Source organism: Varanus komodoensis, unplaced genomic scaffold (genome assembly GCF_004798865.1).
Source record: "Varanus komodoensis strain SLA01 unplaced genomic scaffold, ASM479886v1 scaffold15, whole genome shotgun sequence".
Lineage (NCBI taxonomy): Eukaryota > Metazoa > Chordata > Lepidosauria > Squamata > Varanidae > Varanus > Varanus komodoensis.
In genome coordinates, this window is record NW_025335440.1 from 21061848 (window position 1) to 21079296 (window position 17449).

Consider the following 17449-nt stretch of genomic DNA (forward strand, 5'->3'; position numbering starts at 1 on the left):
GTTTTTATTTGAGACAATTATTTCCCAGGCTTGAGTTGAAGAAGTAGGGGTTTCCTCACTTCTTCCTTAAAACAGTCCTGTGAGGTGGGTTAGACTGAGAGAGAGGGATAGGGAGGGCATTAAGCCACAGTGGCTTGGTTGTTCCCTGAACAACCCACAGTGTGCCCAAAGATGGCGGTGCATGTGTGTTTGTGTGCAGAGAGAGAGAGAGAGAGCCACATGCATGCAACTGCTGATCGTCACAGTTGTGGGGTGCAAAAATGGGGCACCCCGGTGCACAATATCCTTAGGCGTACCTGCTGTCAAGTGCTGGACACTGAGCTAGAGAGGTGCCAAATGAAGGTTCTGTTTTGTTCTTTCTTTGCTGTCTCTTGACAGCTGTCAAAAAGCAAGCTGTCACAGAAAAGCAAAGCTGCAAAGAGAGTAGTAAGATTTACACCCCAGTTGGCCTCACAGAGGATCAGGGCTCCAAATGAAAGATTTGGGGCTTCAGCCCTAGTGGGCCACCAGCTATCACCTCTTCTGATTCCCTCTCAACCCCGTCACATGTATAGTTGGGCTAGAACAAACATCCAGGCAGTTCAGTTTCGATTATGTTTTACAACACAGAGCCACCGGAGCTTCTGCTCAGAGCTTCTGCTGAAGTCGGGTTCAGTCCTGGGCACTCCTGTCCTTCTTTTCCAGGTTGTCACATCTGCCTACAGCCAAGAAACAAGAACACCCTCGGCCTGCTCCATTCCGCCTTGTGCAGGGCAGGCGCCTGCTCACCGAGGGGCTGTCCACAAGGTGGCCTCTGGGGGCCGTGGCAGCTGCCATGATGCCATTGGCCATGTGGCTTTTCTCCTCCCTCTAGAGCCGTCTCCTGGCTGATCACAAGCCTCAGCATCACGCAGACTCTGGCCCAGAGCAGCCTGATTTGGCCAAGCCGTGGAGGCAAAGGCATCCCACCGGCAAAGTACAGCTGCTCAGAGGCACAGCAGACCACCCCACTTAGCGCAGGCTCAGAAAGGGTGGGCTTCTCTGCTTGTGCCTTGGTTGCTCTGGCAGCCAAGCTGCCAGCCAGGGGCAAGGGGAACACGGGACGACGGCCATGGCCACTTTGCTGCCATGCGCGGGGCAGCCCACAAGCTTGCCGTTTTGCCCTCTTTGCAGATTCCTGCTGCTACTGCCTCCGTGGGGAAGCCCCGTAACAGGTTAATGCAGCAGAGATCTCAAGTCGGGCTGCGGCAGTTCCAGGAAGAGCCAGTCCAGCTTTGTCGCAGCCACCAAACTGCCCACACACCTCCTCTGAAGCTCCCCTGCAGAAGCCGAGACGGGGCTGAGAGTGGCAAGCTGCTTGCGCATGCTTCACATGTTCCCTGCAGTGTACATGCATGTGCACTAGAGTGTATGCTCCAAATGCTCCTATTTTACCAAGGATAGTCCCAGTTTTCCCATTCCTTCTGTCTGGTAAATCTTGGCCCCTCTCTTGGGCTTTGGGAAAAGCTTTGTTAAAGCTTGTTTGAAACTCTTCTGCAGTTTTATTTTAATTTGTTCATCCATCCATCCATCCTACTGATATCCTGTCTTTCTTCCTCTGGCAAGGAACCCAAGGCAGCTTATATAAGCCTCTTCATCTCCATATTAATCTGTACAACAACCCTGTGAAGTAGACTAGGCTGAGAAGCAGTGACTGGTCCAAAGACACCAGGGAGATTTATGGGTAAGTGGGGGCTAGAGGATGGGGCTCCAGATTCCAAGTCCAGCACTCTGACCACCATGCCATGCTGACTCTCAGCTAAAGGTATCTCCTATAAACCATCAAATACAGGAATATTACAAGGAAGAGTGTATTTCTGGATATATTGAAAGCCCTAGCGCCCATGGAATTAATGTGGCAAATGACAGTTTCTAACTAAACATTTTAATTTTAAAAAAAGCTTTTACACAGGCTAGATTCTTTAAAGTTCTTCCATGTGGGGAGTTTCGAAAATGGCTCCTAGGGTTCATCTGAAATCCCAATTACTTTACTGGGAAGGTGAAAGCTGAAAAATCTAAGTGTTGAATTTATCTCTGTTTGGAGATGATTCATATATTCTTGCCTTGCTTGTCCGTGTCTCCATTCCTCCCTTCCTCTGTTGACTTATTAACATGAATTTGGTTGAATTCAGCATCTGCCTTCCATGGACAGAAGGATTCTGTTCATGAAAGATGCATCTGCTCAGCTTTCAGGGGACCCCCCTCCACCTTGCAGTGCACCCCCTATCTGCAGAGTTCCTTGCATCTCTACGTAGCATTTTCTAGTGGCTGGAGAGGCTGCAGTGGGGAGAAAGGTCATAGTCTGCTTCAGCTGGCCCAGTTGAACACACTTATATAATGAGATCTAACCCATTATTCTTTAGTGTTTGACTCTTATCTTTCAAGGAATGTGGGATGGAGGGAAGAGACAGAAAGACAGTTTCATTCTAATAGGAAACAAACCTTCTCTCTCTCTCTCTCTCTCTCTCTCATATCTGTATATGGAAGCTTCCTACTTGGAAGCTTCTGAAAGCAAACGTTTTGTTCTCCCAAACACAATCCAAGCAGCAAATTTGTTTGAAAATGGACATCCCATTAGCAGCATCATTGCATCGCTTAAATTATTTATACCCTGCTTTAAGAAAAACAAACTAAGATTCAAACATGGCTCACAAACAATATATGTTGATCATGTTAATGAGATGTTCATCTAATGAAATTGCTGCTTAGATCTTGTTTAGGAGAACAAAAGGCTTGCTTTCAGAAGCCTCCAAGAAGAGGCTTATATACAGAGGAAAGCCAACGCAGTGGGTTGTGGGGAAGGGGCCTGCAACACTTTTTGCCCTAAAGCAAAAGAAAGCAAAGGCTTTGCTTCTGGGCCCCATAGGCTGGATTCTGATCTGTTACATGTGAATTAATCTGGACTGAATTTATTGGCTTTGGCAGCTGTAAACACTGGAATAAGTAAGATAGCTCACAAGCCCCAGATTTGCCACCCAGATAACTCTGCCCAGTTGCCCCAGCTACTAGAGGAGACTGGTTACTTTCAAGCTCCCCGCTCTGCTTGTAATCATCCAATATTGAAACCAGATTTGCAGTCCCTTTTGAGGAGGGGGCCTTTGTGATTTCCAAAGCAGACACATTTGGTATTCCAGAAGAAGGTCAACCCCCCTGTGGTGCAAGGGCTTTTTAATAGAATCAGTTAAGCAAGAGTCAAGAAGAGAGACATACAATTGCTGGAGAGACTGGAATCAGCAGACATAAGAAAAGCCATAACCATGACTGCTTTGGGAAAGAAAGAAAAAAATAAGAGGCGGAAACGAGGGAGGGACACAAAGCAGACATGCAGCCCAAGCCTCTCTGTTTATTTAGAAGTCAGTCCTGCTGAGCCCAAGAGTTTACTCCCAAGGATGTGTGCATAAAATTGCAGCCTATGACACATTTCAGACACTGGCCTTTATTCTCCTATCGGGGGGTTTTCTTTGTACTTCCAGATATGAAAATGCATTCAGTGTGTGCAGTACTGGTTCAGCTTGCTAGAAGAATCAGTGCTATGAAATAATCTTAACCGTGCAATCCTAGACATGATTTCACATAAGTCCCTGGCATGTTCAGTGGGGTTTATTCCCGATAGGTGTAATTTGGTCAAGGGTGGGTATCTTTTGGGCCTCCAGTTGTTTTGGCCTACAGCTCCCATCATAGCTGGCTGTGCTGACTAGGGGCGATAAGGAGTTCTAGGTAAACATCTAGAAGGCTACAAGTTGCCCACTGCTGGTTTACGTAATCACAGGGTTCTGAGCCGGTTTAAGAGCAGGTATGTTGGTTTAGGACAGGAGCAGTTCTGTGTGTAGAAAAAGTTGTCTTTGGACTGGCCATTTAAATATCTCTTGAAGTCCTTTGCAATAGACATTTAGTAGGCAGCTCATTTTGTCTTTTACCCTTTCTTGTGGAAGGTTTTCCAGTGATCTGAAGTCAGCTCACACAGGCAGAGTGGCAAAAGCAGGGAGTCCAACTACACAAGTGACCCAAACTGGCTCTGGGGAGAAGCAGGAATCATCTGATTTCTCTGGGTGATGCACAAATAGGTTTGCTTAAAAGCATCCACAAGAGGCAGTGGATCTCTCAAATTAGGGGGCAACTTGACATGATCGGACAAGCCTGGGGCAACCTGTCAATGCAGAGAATCTGCAGTGAAACAGGAGCTGGAGTGCTAGTGCAACACACGCTTTCCACACTGCATGTCTAGGCTGTCTCCAGCTGGTACCAAGTGACAGGAAAGCTGCTGCCCCAAGACCCCACAAGGCTGCTGCACCCCAGTCAGCCAGGGCTGGGCTGGGCTGGACAGACAGACAGTCAAGATGCCGAATACGGCAGCTTCCCAGCACTTGGTAACGGGATTGCAGCGTGTTTCTACACACAGCTCTCCCTGGCTGGAGAACACTGGCACATACCAATTTCTACCTCATTATGGCTGACAAGACAGCACACAAATCCAGTCTTTGGCTGAAAACACTTGGAAAACTGTTGCAGGGAAAAGCAAAAGCTCCCTATCCAGCAAAGTTAGTCTTGCTTACCCCCATCAATTCCAGTGGGATAACTGCAACTTTGGCTGGACCATGTCCATACGGTTACTTCAGGCTAGTAGAAATTTTTATTTGTACTAGAGGTTGTAAAGCACTCCTATTATCCAAAAAGTTGGAAGGAGGGTCTCTTTCCATACCAGCCTTCCTCTGCCTTGCAGTCCCTACAGATGCCCTTCTGAGTGCCTTCCTCTGAGAGATAAATCATGCACCTCCAAAGGAAGGGCTGTTTCTGCCGATCCCATGACTCAGGAAAATCCTCCCTAAAGCAGTACAGCCAATGGCATTGCAAGCTTTTCAAGTGTTAAGTTAAACCTTCTTTATTTACTAGGCATTTTATATGGTAATGTTGTCTCAGCCTAGTCTGTGCCACCCCCTTTTTTGGTGTATGGTTCTCCCTGCATGTTAGCCTCACAGCAGTCCTGTGAGGTAGGTAAGGCAAAGAGAAAGTGACTTGTCCAAGGTACCAAATGAGCCTCATGACTAAGTGGGAATTTGAACCCAGGTCTCCCTCTGATCGCTGCACCGCGTATTCGTTCCTCAGTATTGCAGCTGCAAGGATCTATAAGCATTTGTTCCAAACCTCTGTAGCCTTCGCTGTCAAGTGAATCCAATTTTATTATATTACTCGGCCTGAGTGTTTGTTGCCCTGGACTACAGTCTGGAGAACCAAGTGGACTTTAGTACAGACATTGGGCAGTCTGGCTCCGTTCTGTGCTGCTGAATAGCAAAATATTAAAATGAGTTCAGTATTAGGCAAACACTGGAGTTCTACTTTTTCAAAATTCAAAGTGAGCAAACTAAACCTCCTAAAGCATAACAGCAGAGCAAAGAAGCCATTTGCCTTTACGACAAAACCAGCTTATGATAGAATCAAAGTGTTTGGCAAGTTCAAACCAGCGGTCGGCAACTGGTGGTCCTCCAGATGCTTCAGCCTACAACTTCACCCACCCTCATTGCTGGCTATGCCAGCTAGGGCTGATGGGAGCTGAGGGCCAAAGTATCCAGAGAGGCACAGGGTGCCCCCAACCTGATTTAAGCAATGAAATAGCCAACAAGGCAATGGTGTAACTTTGTGTGGGTGCATTTTCTGTGGCGAAATGAGTCCACATCACTTGAACCATCCCAAACACTAAAGAAAATGCTAAGTCAGGGATGAGAAACCTGTAGCTTCCAGGGGTTGTTGGGACTCCAAGTCCTATCAGCCCCAGCCTTCACCGCTAATAGCCCAGGATGATGGGGAGCTAGAAGTCCAACAACATCTGGAGTCCACAAATTCCCCACCACTGCTCTAGGCCAACACCTGGAACAGTACACAAAACCACAAATAGGCTTCAGACAAAATATATATATATATATATATTTTAAAAAATCTTTACATCAGAACTTGCATACAGTTTAATAGTATCCCATCTCCCTACAGCTCAGACAACCCTGGTAACAGTGTGTACAACTTCTCAGTTTTGCTTCCATAGTTCTAAAGCAAACAATACATTTGAGTCTATTTACTCTGTGCAAATAAGATAACTTTTGGAATCCTTCAGAAGACATCCAAGGTTCAATCTGCAGAGGTCCTTTGTTTTCTTAAAAAGGATTAATGACTGTAGGCTTTTCCCTGTATAAAGTGCTCCTGTCCAGCAGAACCCAAAGGCCTTTTTCTAGTAATTTTTAAGAACAAACCTTTAATATTTATATATTTATATATATATATATATATATATTAAAATAAAGAAGACACGATCAGACGAACTCCAGCTTTCCGTGCCTGCCATACATTCCCCAGTGGACAAGCGAAAGTATTTTGTCGTTGCTGAGGTCTGGCTGTCGCATCTTATCACAGGTCATGCAGCAGTTCTCATGTCCCGTCACCGGCACCATGCATTCCAAGTCTAGCTTGGCAACCTGCCCTTTTCGGGACTGATGCCCGTGGAAGCTGTAGTGCAATCGGGAGAGCATCTGCTGCCGCTGGTCCTGCAGTCTCTTGTTTTCACTCCTGAGCATGCGCAAGGCCAGCATGATGAGCAGCACCAAGATCAGCCCACCGGCTATGGGGACCGCAATGACCGCTGCCCTGAACCAGAGTTCTTTGGAGGAGGTCAGTTCCTGAACCTTGGTGATGAGGTTTCTGCTGCTCTCATGCTGATACCTGCTCCCTTGTCCTGCAAGGGGAAAAAAGTGAGGAACGCATTAATGTGGTAGAAGGCAATTTAAGCGGCTTACCGATGGTGGCCCCACTCTCCGGTGCAGCCCATCAGGCAGAAATGCTACACTGGTGGGCGCCACAAGGCAAGGCCTTCCCATGGTGGCCCTTGTGCAGCTCCATCATCAGTTTTTGCATTCAGACTTTCTAACATTTCAATCTGCATTTGATTAATTGGATTCCTACTTTCTGTTCCTTTCAGAGAAGTTTTAAAACCAGATATTTGTAGTATTATTATATAATAATAATATTATATAATAATAATAATAATAAAATACAACTCTGGTGCACCCGCAACTGGAGTACTGTGCTCAGTTTTGGGCCCCTCATTACAGGAAGGCTATAGCCAGGTTAGAGTCAGTGCAGCGTAGGGCCACAAGGTTGGTGGCCGGTTTGCAGGGGATGCTGTATGAGGCGAGCCTGAGGGAACTGGGTCTCTTCAGTCTGGAGGAGACTCAGAGGGGATATGTTGGCGACATACAGGTATGTGAGGGGATGTCACACGGAGATGGGTAGAGACCTGTTCTCCCCTGCAGAAGAAGGCAGGACACGCTCCAATGGAGCAAAGCTCAGGGAGCCAAGGTTCCGTTTGGATGCCAGGAAGCACTTCCTGACAGTCAGGACCCCGAGGGTGTGGAATGGGCTTCCACGAGAGGTCATTGAGGCCCCATTGGTGCGGGTGTTCAAGGATAGGTTGGACGTGCACATGGTGGGCATGTCATTAGAGGAGCCGGCTGGTGCCGGAGGTCAGACTAGATGGCCCGGGAGCCCCTTCTGACTCGCTCTGTTTCTGTGTTTCTATTATATTGCATTTATATCCCGTCTTTCTTCCTCTTGTAAGAAACTCAAGGTGGCGTATGAGCTTCTCTGTGTTTTTTCTGCAGAGCAACAACCTTGTGAGGTAGGTTGGCCCAAGAGTCTGTGACTGGCCCAAAGTCACCCAGTTGGCTCCACGGCTGAGCGGGGACTAGAACCCAGATCCTCTGAGTCCCAGTCCCATGCTCTTAACCACTAGGCCACATTGGCTGCCAGGATCATACTGCTGTGCTCAAACTATTGTGTGAAGCCTTGTAAGGGCAAAGACTTCAGTCATTGCACTGTACCCAGAAGCCAATTTTTAGGTTCAACTTTGAAGGTGAGGCAGGCCCTTCAGCTAATGTTGAGACTGCCCCCTCAGCTAATGTAGGGACTGTGAGGCATAATCAGACTAGAACTAGAGGGAGTCAAGGGACAGAGCACCCTTATTTCGTTCTCGGTAAGCCCCAGCCGTTTTCCCCATAAATTGAGCACTGCCCAGGCTTTGCTGAGCAGAAGGAAACCCAGCTATGCTCTCAGGTCTCAGATCGGTTATGCATTGGTGCTTTGCCACCTGTGCAACACCCGTTGTAGCATTTATACAACACTGCAGCTCTGAAGTTAGAACCCCTGTAGCAAACAAAGCCCTTCCCATAGCCAGCCTTTCCCACTTCTCTGAAAATAAAAGGTCAGTGTGGTATAATATATGCCATTTAAGAGACTGGGAACCCAGAGCTGCTCCATACATTATGTGTTTAGGTATGTATTTTTAAAATGCAAAACATGTATACAGGAGAGCCTACATATGAGTCAGGTACTCAGCAAGGAAGCATCACTGGCTGGGGTCTGGCATGACTGGCCTCTGGAGTCTACAGAGACAGATTTGGATTTGCTCCAAAGCATAATACGTGAAAAGGCCCCAGTTTCCATAGTGAGCCCTGAGCATGTTGCCATCTCTCTGCCTAGCCTTCTTCATAGGATTACGTGGATAAATGAGAACTCTGAAGTACTGTGCAAGCCAAGAAATGCTACGGAATTGTGTTTGTTTTGTTAAAAAGACTGCACGGGGGTGTTTTAGAAAGTATTACCAATGCTTGCATTTACTTCGGAGATGGCGAAGCATCCATTGCACGCAAACAGAAAAGCCAGGGACCCCCAGCATGGTTTGTTTGCATTTCTTTGTTAACCTTACTGAAGAATCTTCTCTGCCAAGTAGCCTAGATACAGCTTTGGGCCTCGTCAAAATTAAAGGTACAGTATTTTCCTAATACCATTTTGCTTACTTAACTGCCAAAACATCACTGATTGTGGCCATTAAGCTTAAAGCAGTAATTTCTCCAACTGACTTAAATTGATGACTTATTATGTTTGCAAGCTGTTGTTACAAAAGGGTAGTTTATCTAGGATAGCACAAGAATGAGGTAGGACAGCACAATTTTTTGTAACAGATTCCAGGCTTGCAACAGATGGTTCAAATGCCTTCAAATACCCTCTTATCTCCCATAACTGACTGGCAGTAACAGCAGCAGCAGCTTATAGGCAAGGCAGAAAATCCCCATGGGCTGCATCTTCCCACAGGCCACACATTCCGCATCCCTGAGCTACCATTTTCCTTAAAGAATTAAATCAGTTTGGGACTTAAAATATTAGAAATAGTCAGAGACATTTTGCAGAATCAGGGAATCCCTAAAGGTGCAATCCAGTGGAGAAGCCTAAAAGCTTCCAAATGCAGGTGGTTGTGAGCATCTTATGCAAGCAGGGAAAAGCAGTATAAGTCAGCGCTGCCTCCATGCTGCCCCTGCCCTGGTGCTTTAGACTGAGTGGGAAAAGGGCTGCAGCACCACCCTGCTGGCCCCAGTCACTTCCCACCCACTAGAACCCCCCCTTTGCCCTTTCTCCATTGTCACTTGTATGACCACAGGAAAAAAAGCCAGGGCCATTCTTTCCACAGCGGCTACAAAGGCGGGTGAATCCTGCACATCCAGGATCTGAGATCCTGAGTTCTAAAAACAGAAGTGGGAATCTGAAGTATCCTATAGCCACCTAGACATTGTCTGGAGGCCATAGGATCACTCTATGAAATAGATCCATCCTGCTGTAACAACAAAATTGACGTTATGGATATACCACGCCCATATACTTGGAGGTTTTAACCTGAAACGCAGCTTTAATAAATGGGTATACCTGGTGTCAGAGACACTAAATGTTCCTTTTGCCCGCAAAAACACCAGGTTTGTGGGATAAGATGAAGTATTGCATACCTGGTGCCCTCCAGATGTTTTAGATTTCAATGCCCATGCCCCAGCCAATGGTCAAGAATGCTGGGAGTTGTAGTCCAATACCTTAGAAAGGCACCAAGCTGCTATACTCTATGGTATCAGAGAAAATTCATTATCCTATCCGCTCTTTAACTATCTCACCAGAATGAACAAACAGTAACCAACAGCACAGCTTTACATTACAGTTGTTGTTTCCTTCTCATTAAAACCTTCAAGAAATCTCAGGCTTCAAGAAATTTCAGTTGCATAATAGTTTTATTTTTCCCAGTCTGAATTGTGCCAGATTTAAATTTAAGCTAGTGCCCTTCCCTAAACAAGTTTTCCCTGGCAAAATGCCAGACCTGTTAGAAAAGGAAGGAACAAGCTTTGTGTCTTATGCTAATGCACATGCAAGCACTGTTTGGCAAGTGTGTGTCTAGCCACATGCTTTCCCCTCTAGTGTACCTAGTTATATTCAAGAGCAAAATCATTAGCAAACAGACAAGGTCTCGCTTGCTGCCAGAATATCAGATAAGAGCTGTATTTACCTGAAGGCTCTCCCCTGGAAGGAGAGAGGACATCATACAGCCCTCTGTAATTGCACATATCTTCGTGGCAACACTCCAACGTGGGTATGGTACTGCCAGAGTGGTTTTGGGCCAAGTTAGCTTGACAGATGTCCGCTGTGCTGGCAAGAGAGTCCAAGCAGCCGTGAGTGAGTGGAGAATGGCTGTTCTGTGGGTCAAGCAGTCTAGAGAAGCAAGCGTTGAGCTCAGATTTGCACATGTAGCCTGTTGCAACACAGTGCGCGGCATCACAGTAGCATCTAATTTCACCTACAACAAAGGAAAGGAACATCCATGTTAGCCTTGGGCAGTCACAGCCACCTGCAGTTATACGAAGGATTCAGATACTGACTATATGGAGCACCCTCAGTGTAGGGCCACCCATGACCGAGAATAATTCCCCTCTTTCTAAAGCTATGGCATATCTAAGCAGGGAATAGATTTGAACACCGCTTCCCTAAGAAGCCACCCGTTATTAGACTATATCCTTAGCTCCGTGATGGCCCGAAACAGTAGCTAACCACAGCTATAAAATGCCTCCACGTAGCAGCAGCACCACAAAACCTCAGCATCACGCAGAAAGTTTCCACGCCATTGCTGGTAGAAAAGTAAAGCAGCATCAACAAACTTCTTGGAGAATGGATGGAATACATATCTAAAATCAGTAAAAGGAAAATCCACATGGTAGGTATAATCTTATCAGGGCCACTCAGCAGAGAAAACAGCTGCAGAGACATCGTTTGCTATTCCCACTGCTTGGAAGCTGTGATCGATGCATGAGCATTAAACAGCCAAGGGACAGAGTCGGGAAGTAAGGCATGGTTTCTGACAGAATCGAAGAGGCCTTCAGAGCACTGCTGTGCTCTTTGAGTAGGCAGACAGGACTCCATACAGAGCTGAAGGGGTTTGATTTTATCCCATGTGGGGGTGCCATTTTAGTAGCCATGTAAATGCCCCCACTCTTGCAACTGCGGCAGCAATATGGGGATCACGTTACCCTTTGGGGAAGGCTATTAAGTTGGTCAGTTATGGCATACTAGCCCATCTCTGGTCTCAAGACTGCGATGCTTGCCTTCCTGTTAACCATTTATGCAACCGGTTTATGTGCTTCCCCACTACATTACGTTCATAAAATACTAGTTTTTCCACAGTAAGAAAAATTACATACTTTACATTGATTTCAGCTGTACAGCAGCAAAGAGTAAAACAAGTGATCAACCCCCATACTTCGATTAAATATTTATGCAAGACAGTATTAATATGGCTCAATCGCTTACTACCTTTAGGGATGGTGCCAGTATTCAGCTTATGAAATGACAAACTAAAGTCATGATAATATAAAAAAGACCCCAGACGGAAAAATGCTGGATCTATAAACACAAGGATTGCTTTCTGGGATCCATCTAATCCAGCATTCTGTGTCCAGCAGAAGCCCAGGGAAACTCACAAACAACAGTCATTCCATCCATTTGTCCCCGATACCTGGCTTTCCACAGCATCTTCTTCCAAGAAGGAGCTTCTCATGCAAAAGAGCTTTGAGTTTTTATTATAAAACAGGAACTTTGTAGTTTACAATTAGGGTATCTACTTGCCAAAATCAACCTCTTTCAGCTTAACTGGAAGCTCATACATGGGAGGAGGGGTGAACAGCAAAAGTGAACCCTCCGTCTTCCATCACTGTCCATCTCCCCTCCACCCCATCTATCATGTGGTCAAAAAGGGTAAACATTTAGACTGAAAATCCTCTACTGTTTGTACGAAACAAAAAACGCACTGGAAACCTCAAACATTTCTGGAAGTAGCGCTTAAAAAAGTTCCCTTCATAAAAACATCTTCATTTCACATCCTTTACAAATGTATTCACTTTGCTATATAGAGTTTTTCTCGTCTGTATATTGCAACTTAAATCTGTTCTCCATCACTTCAGAGCATGAAAGGAAGGCACTGTGAGCAAGATGGGTTTCTCTCAGCTTTCAGAAACTACTGTCATTTGAGGAAGTGTGCTACCAGCCCCAGCAGTAGGAAAGTTTTTTTTAAAAATCAGCTTAAAAAGACCAGTCACTCTTTGTAAAACTGTCAACCCTCCCATGGCAACTTAAGAGTTAATATACTGCAAGTGTGCACCCCCCCCCCCCCAAACACACAGCATTGTGGAATGGGGCTGGGAGTGTTACTTCAGCAGGGCTGCCTTTCCAGGGATTTTTATGTTCACATTTCCCATAATATTGCTGCAGCCTGTGCCGAGGTCCTTGCTTCTCTCTAATATAATCAAAGCCAAATGACAATGTGCTTGTATGTACACAAGCCCATCTTTCTTGGATGCGTGAGACACTGCATCTGAATCCTTCCTTTCCTGTTCAAGAATTCCTGAAGCTCAAGCAGCTTACCAAACATTTAGAAAACTAATCTGACAGAAAGCATATCATTCATTTTATGCCTGAATTTTTTCACCTAATAGATGAAATGACACTGGCATTTTAAGAAATATCTCCATGAGGTATTCCATCCAAATGGATTTAAAAAAAATGGGATGCATTTCATGGGTCAATGGTTAAGGTTGCCTAGTCTGTACCTAGTCTGCCAGCCTAGACACCCCAAGCTTCTCCAGTTAGTTATTGGTCCTCAAAATCCAATGTTATGAGATTCACAGGAGTCAGTTCTTTTCCCTTGAGAATTTTGTTTCTCCTGCCTCATCATGCAACTTCCGAATTCCATTTTTGTAAGTGGCAGTTAAAACATCTAGCATGTTGGTTCTGATAGACAAAAGTCTTCATTCAAATAAATTATGCCAAATGCAAAAGCTGTGTGTGTGAGAGGGGAGCTAGCTGGTAGGATCTCCACAAACTCGTCCTTTGCCTTCCTCTGTCTTAAAGAATAAGAGGCAGAGGAAACAAACCATAAAAACATGTTTTCTGCTTTAATGGTTTCCACAACCCGATTTCAAATTCTGTCTTTTCCTGACCCAAGACTGCCTTATAAGCAAACACATGAAGGGCTGGTCATCAAGTTATTACAACTTCATTTTAATTAGAGCCACATTTTTTATCCCTCTGGTAGAACAGAATAGCGTTTTTGTATTATTATTATTATTTTATTTTTTTAAAGAAAACTTTTAATTTCTCTCAATTCATAAAGTTTCTTCCTGAGCTATGCAAAAGGCCAGAAAGAGTATTTGGTATTTTCAAACAGTGAACAATGCCCTTTCTGTTCCCCTCCTCTTTCTTGTTACTGTATGTAGCTATTAAAGAAAAATGTCTGCTTTTAGTCAAGGTGGCTACAGGAGAGACTGCAGGCTTCTCTTAAAGCTTTTGAAGTCGACAGCAGCCAGAAGTCTGTGATCCCCTAATTATATCATTATCAGGCACATAGTTTCAGTATCTGCAACTGCACATTACTCTCAGTCACTCCCTTCTCTGCCCCTCTTTGATGGGGCCAGAAGACTTCCCTCCGCTTGCTTCAAGGGCTGTTATTTGGGGTTAATTACACCCTTCTTTCCAAAATAAATAAATACTGTAGCACATCAGCACTATGCTAGCTTATCCTTTAACCTCCTCTTCATGAAACATGGCAATTAGGGGGAGCCATCAACTCTTCTGTTGCTTCCCCTTTTTAAAGTTAAGTTTTATAATTCAGGAAAAAAGAGTCAGTAGTATGTGAAGGCAACAACTAATGGGGAGTTGGCAGTTCACTCTTTACAAGCTGTGGGGAGGGAAGCTGCCCACCTCTCAAGACTGTTGTGAGGTGCGCTGCTCAATCCCATGCATGTTTACTCAGAAGTAGCCCTCTCCAAGTTCACACCAGACAAGTGCACACAGGATGGTAACTTGAAGGGGAAAGAGTCCAAAGCTAAAGGAAGGATTTGTTTTTAATGTATCTCATTTTATTAGTTTCAAAGATGGATTTGTCTTCATGTTTTCTCTGCCCGTTAACGAGAGACAGGAGGGCGGGTGCGGAATACAGCCTCTTTCCAGGGCTTCCTTAGGAGCAGAATACCTTCCTAAATCGGTTTCTGGCGATGGAGGAAGCGAGGAGGTGATGCGTGGGGGGGGGTCGCTCAGGAGGGCCACGGCTGGAAACGTTCAGAAGTGCATTAAAGAAAGCCTAACAACAACATTTTGACAACCGCTTGCCCTAAGGTCTGACTTACATCAATGAGGCAAGGCGAGGACGGAGCAGCGAGCCACGCAGGGGGCGGGGAGAGAGAGAGAGGAAGGGAAGGAAACCCAAGCAGCGCCACTTCCAAGAAGAGGCGAGCTTGTTCTGGCCTGCGAGGCTCAGCCCGGGAGGAAACATGACACGCTCACAAAGCCTTGGCAGCGGGCTTCAAAGGCAGCGCCGGGCCCAGCGCATGGAGCTCGCCAGCCGCGGGAGGGAGGGCGAGGAGGAGGGAGTCCACCCTGGCCCGGTCAAGGGGAGGAGAGTTGCCCGGGGGGAGGGACGGATGAGGTGGGCGGCTACCGGGCTTGCTTCGCTTGGGTGGGAGCTCCAGGCAGGCAGCCGCCGCCGCCGCCGCCGCCGAGCCCCCTTCGGCCCTACGAAAGGCGGCGGAGCGGGAGAACGGGCTTTCCTCCGCGCTGCGGGGACGGGAAGCCGACTTAAGGCGGCGGCCCTTTCAGGCCGCGCAGTGAGGCGCCTGCAAGCGGCTACCGCGCCCGGCAGCAGGCGGCGCCGCCGTCACCCGCCCACCCAGGCTGGGTTGCGCTCCCAGCATCCGCCGTGCCTCACGAACGCAGCGGGAGGCCCCGCGGAGCCGCTCCCCCGGGGCGACCATCCCCTCCGAGCAGCCCCAGCACGCACCCGCCCCCACTGCTCCTCACCGCCCACCTCGGGAGGACTTCAGCGAGCCGCGCCGCTGCCGGCTGCAGCGCCGCACGGCGCCTCGAGCGCGTTGCCTCGGAAATAATCCCCAGCGGAGTTCAGTGGGACGCGCTGGCGGCAGGGGGTGTTCATTGTGCTCCGAGCGGCGAGGCTTGTGCCGAGCTGCGGTTGACCTTCCGCCTGCCACTGCCGCCGCTCCCACGGTTGCTTGGGCTGCGTCCGAGTAAACGCGCTCGGGATCGGGCCCGGGGCCTCCGTCCTGTGCTGCACAGGTCTTCAAAGTGCCCCGCAGGCGCGACAGTGCGTCTAACAGCCCGACCCCTAGACGTGTTTGCACGGAAGTAAGGCGGCGACTGAAATCGCGTCTATCCCGGAGTCCAAGCAAGATTCCCCGGTCCCCCATAAGCTCCACGGTTGCAGCACAGTGCCCCTTCCGCAACTCCCCTCCTGCATCTTGCAGCCGCCCCTCCTTTGCAAAAAGAGGAGACTCCGGTGCTAGAACTGCCCGCCCCATTGCACATGTCGGCCCTCCCCCGACGCTACGAAGGGTAACAGCAGCTCCTCAACTTTTCCCCAGTCCGGCCGACCAACCTCCCATTAAACCAGCCTCCATGCCCGCGCACAACCTGGCGCCCTCCCATGGATATGCTACCGAGGGAAGATTGGGGTTGCAGTTCAACCCATCCGGAGGCTGCCTGGTTGAGAGAAGGCTGCAACCAGTCTCTGCACAATTGTCGACACTCGCACACGGCAGCCCAGCAGGTTGCCCTGCAAAGCAAGGCGGAGACCCTCGCGCCCCTCCTCCGAGCGGTCCTAAAGGAGTGGCCCCGATTCCGTGGGCTTCGCCAGTATCTCAGAGGATGGAGAGAAAACAAGCGCACCGTGTGCAACTTTGGGGGCGCCTGATTCAGTTCAAGGGCAGCCGGAGGCGGCTGGCTAGCCTCGCCTAAACCTCATGGGAGGCAGAGGAACAAATGACCTGATCGTGTATGTTGACGCCCGAATTTGTCGAGCCTGATTCCTTCTCTAGCGTGCACAGAGTGGCTGCAATCTTCAGTGCCCTTTTCTTTGGAAAGAATCCCCACTCATCTCGGTGGAGCAACTTCAGGGCACATACATGCATAGAAGCGGGCGGCACGCCCCACGCAAATCGGTGAGGCCGGATCGCCCCCAGGACGGTGTGTCAGAATAGGGGCATGATACGAAGCCTCCCCGGCCCGTGTCTTGTCTTCGTCCCCCTCTCGTCGAGCGCTCTCCCCTTTCAGCCCTCTCCGCTTCCCTCTTCCTAACCTCCCCTTTGCCGAAACCTCCGCAGACGAAGAGCAGAAAGATACTCCGCCACGAACGCCCCTTTCTTTTTCCGCCTAGTTCATGTGCGCCCGAAGTCAGGACTCACCTTTGGTCAGCAGGATGGCCATGGCGCACAGCTCCAGTTGCAGCCAGATGAAGATGAAGCTGGAGTGGCGATCCATTTAAGCCGCCCGTCCGCCCGCCCGGCCTCGCCGTCCGCCGCCGGAGTTCCCCGAGATCCCTCCAGCGCTCGCTTCACCTGGCGACGTTGCAAGGAAGTGCTCCGACCGGACAGCGCATTGACCCTCTCAAGAGCGGGTGGCGGCCCTGCGTGGCGGTCCCCCAGCCCGTCTCCGATCCAGCTCTGGCCACGGGCACGGGCGCTGGGCGTCGCTCACGCCGGAGGAGAACCCTGCTCCAGCTGCAGCCGCATCTGGCGTGCGGGGAGCCTCGCAACTGGACGGCAACGGCAGCAGTGCTACGCCCCGGTTTTCCTGTTCGGAGCTTCAAAGGCGGCGCGCGAGGCAAGCGATCGAGCGACGGCGCGCTCCTCTCGGCCTCCTCTGGCTCTGTAAATAATGCGATCGCCCCAAAGCCCGCCCCGCCCCCCGCCCCGCCCCGGAATGTTTTCATAGGCGGCGCCGACGTGCCATTCAAACCAGCGGGCCTTGGCAACAAACAAGGGCGTCTAGAACGCGTCTCCGGCAGAGGCAGCGGCGCTTCGCTCACTTTCTCCTGGGTTGGAGCGTTGTAATTAGTCGCTCAAACCTGGGAGATTCTCTTAAGCTCAAGGAGCTGCTGGCACTCGGCAGGAGGCCCGTTCTGGGTGGAGTGGTGTTGTTTTTAAAAGTCTCCCATCTTCCAGTGTTTTGGAAGAGCACTCAAAAGTCCCAGCAGGCAGAGACTGCCTTCTTCGTTTGGGATCTGGTTGTAGCAAAGAGCATG

The 17449-nt window shown here is 48.6% G+C and overlaps 1 protein-coding gene across 1 annotated transcript; it reads right to left on the reverse strand.

Annotated features, from left to right (window-relative positions):
* Positions 1–3438: 3438 nt before the first annotated feature.
* BAMBI (BMP and activin membrane bound inhibitor) lies at positions 3439–17044 on the reverse strand. Its single transcript, XM_044425268.1, has 3 exons — positions 16611–17044; positions 10379–10666; positions 3439–6736 (listed from the first exon to the last, which is right to left on the reverse strand). Exons 1-3 carry the CDS (start codon positions 16684–16686, stop codon positions 6318–6320), a joined length of 783 nt encoding a protein of 260 aa, XP_044281203.1. The 5' UTR covers positions 16687–17044; the 3' UTR covers positions 3439–6317.
* Between the last annotated feature and the right edge of the window lie 405 nt (positions 17045–17449).

Bases quoted from the DNA above. Each gene is read 5' to 3' on its own strand.
- BAMBI (XM_044425268.1), bottom strand. From the start codon at position 16,686: ATGGATCGCCACTCCAGCTTCATCTTCATCTGGCTGCAACTGGAGCTG. The intron at 10,667-16,610 runs GTGAGTCCTGAC...CCTTTGTTGTAG, and splicing joins GGCCATCCTGCTGACCAAAG to GTGAAATTAGATGCTACTGT. The intron at 6,737-10,378 runs GTAAATACAGCT...TTCCCCTTGCAG, and splicing joins TTCCAGGGGAGAGCCTTCAG to GACAAGGGAGCAGGTATCAG.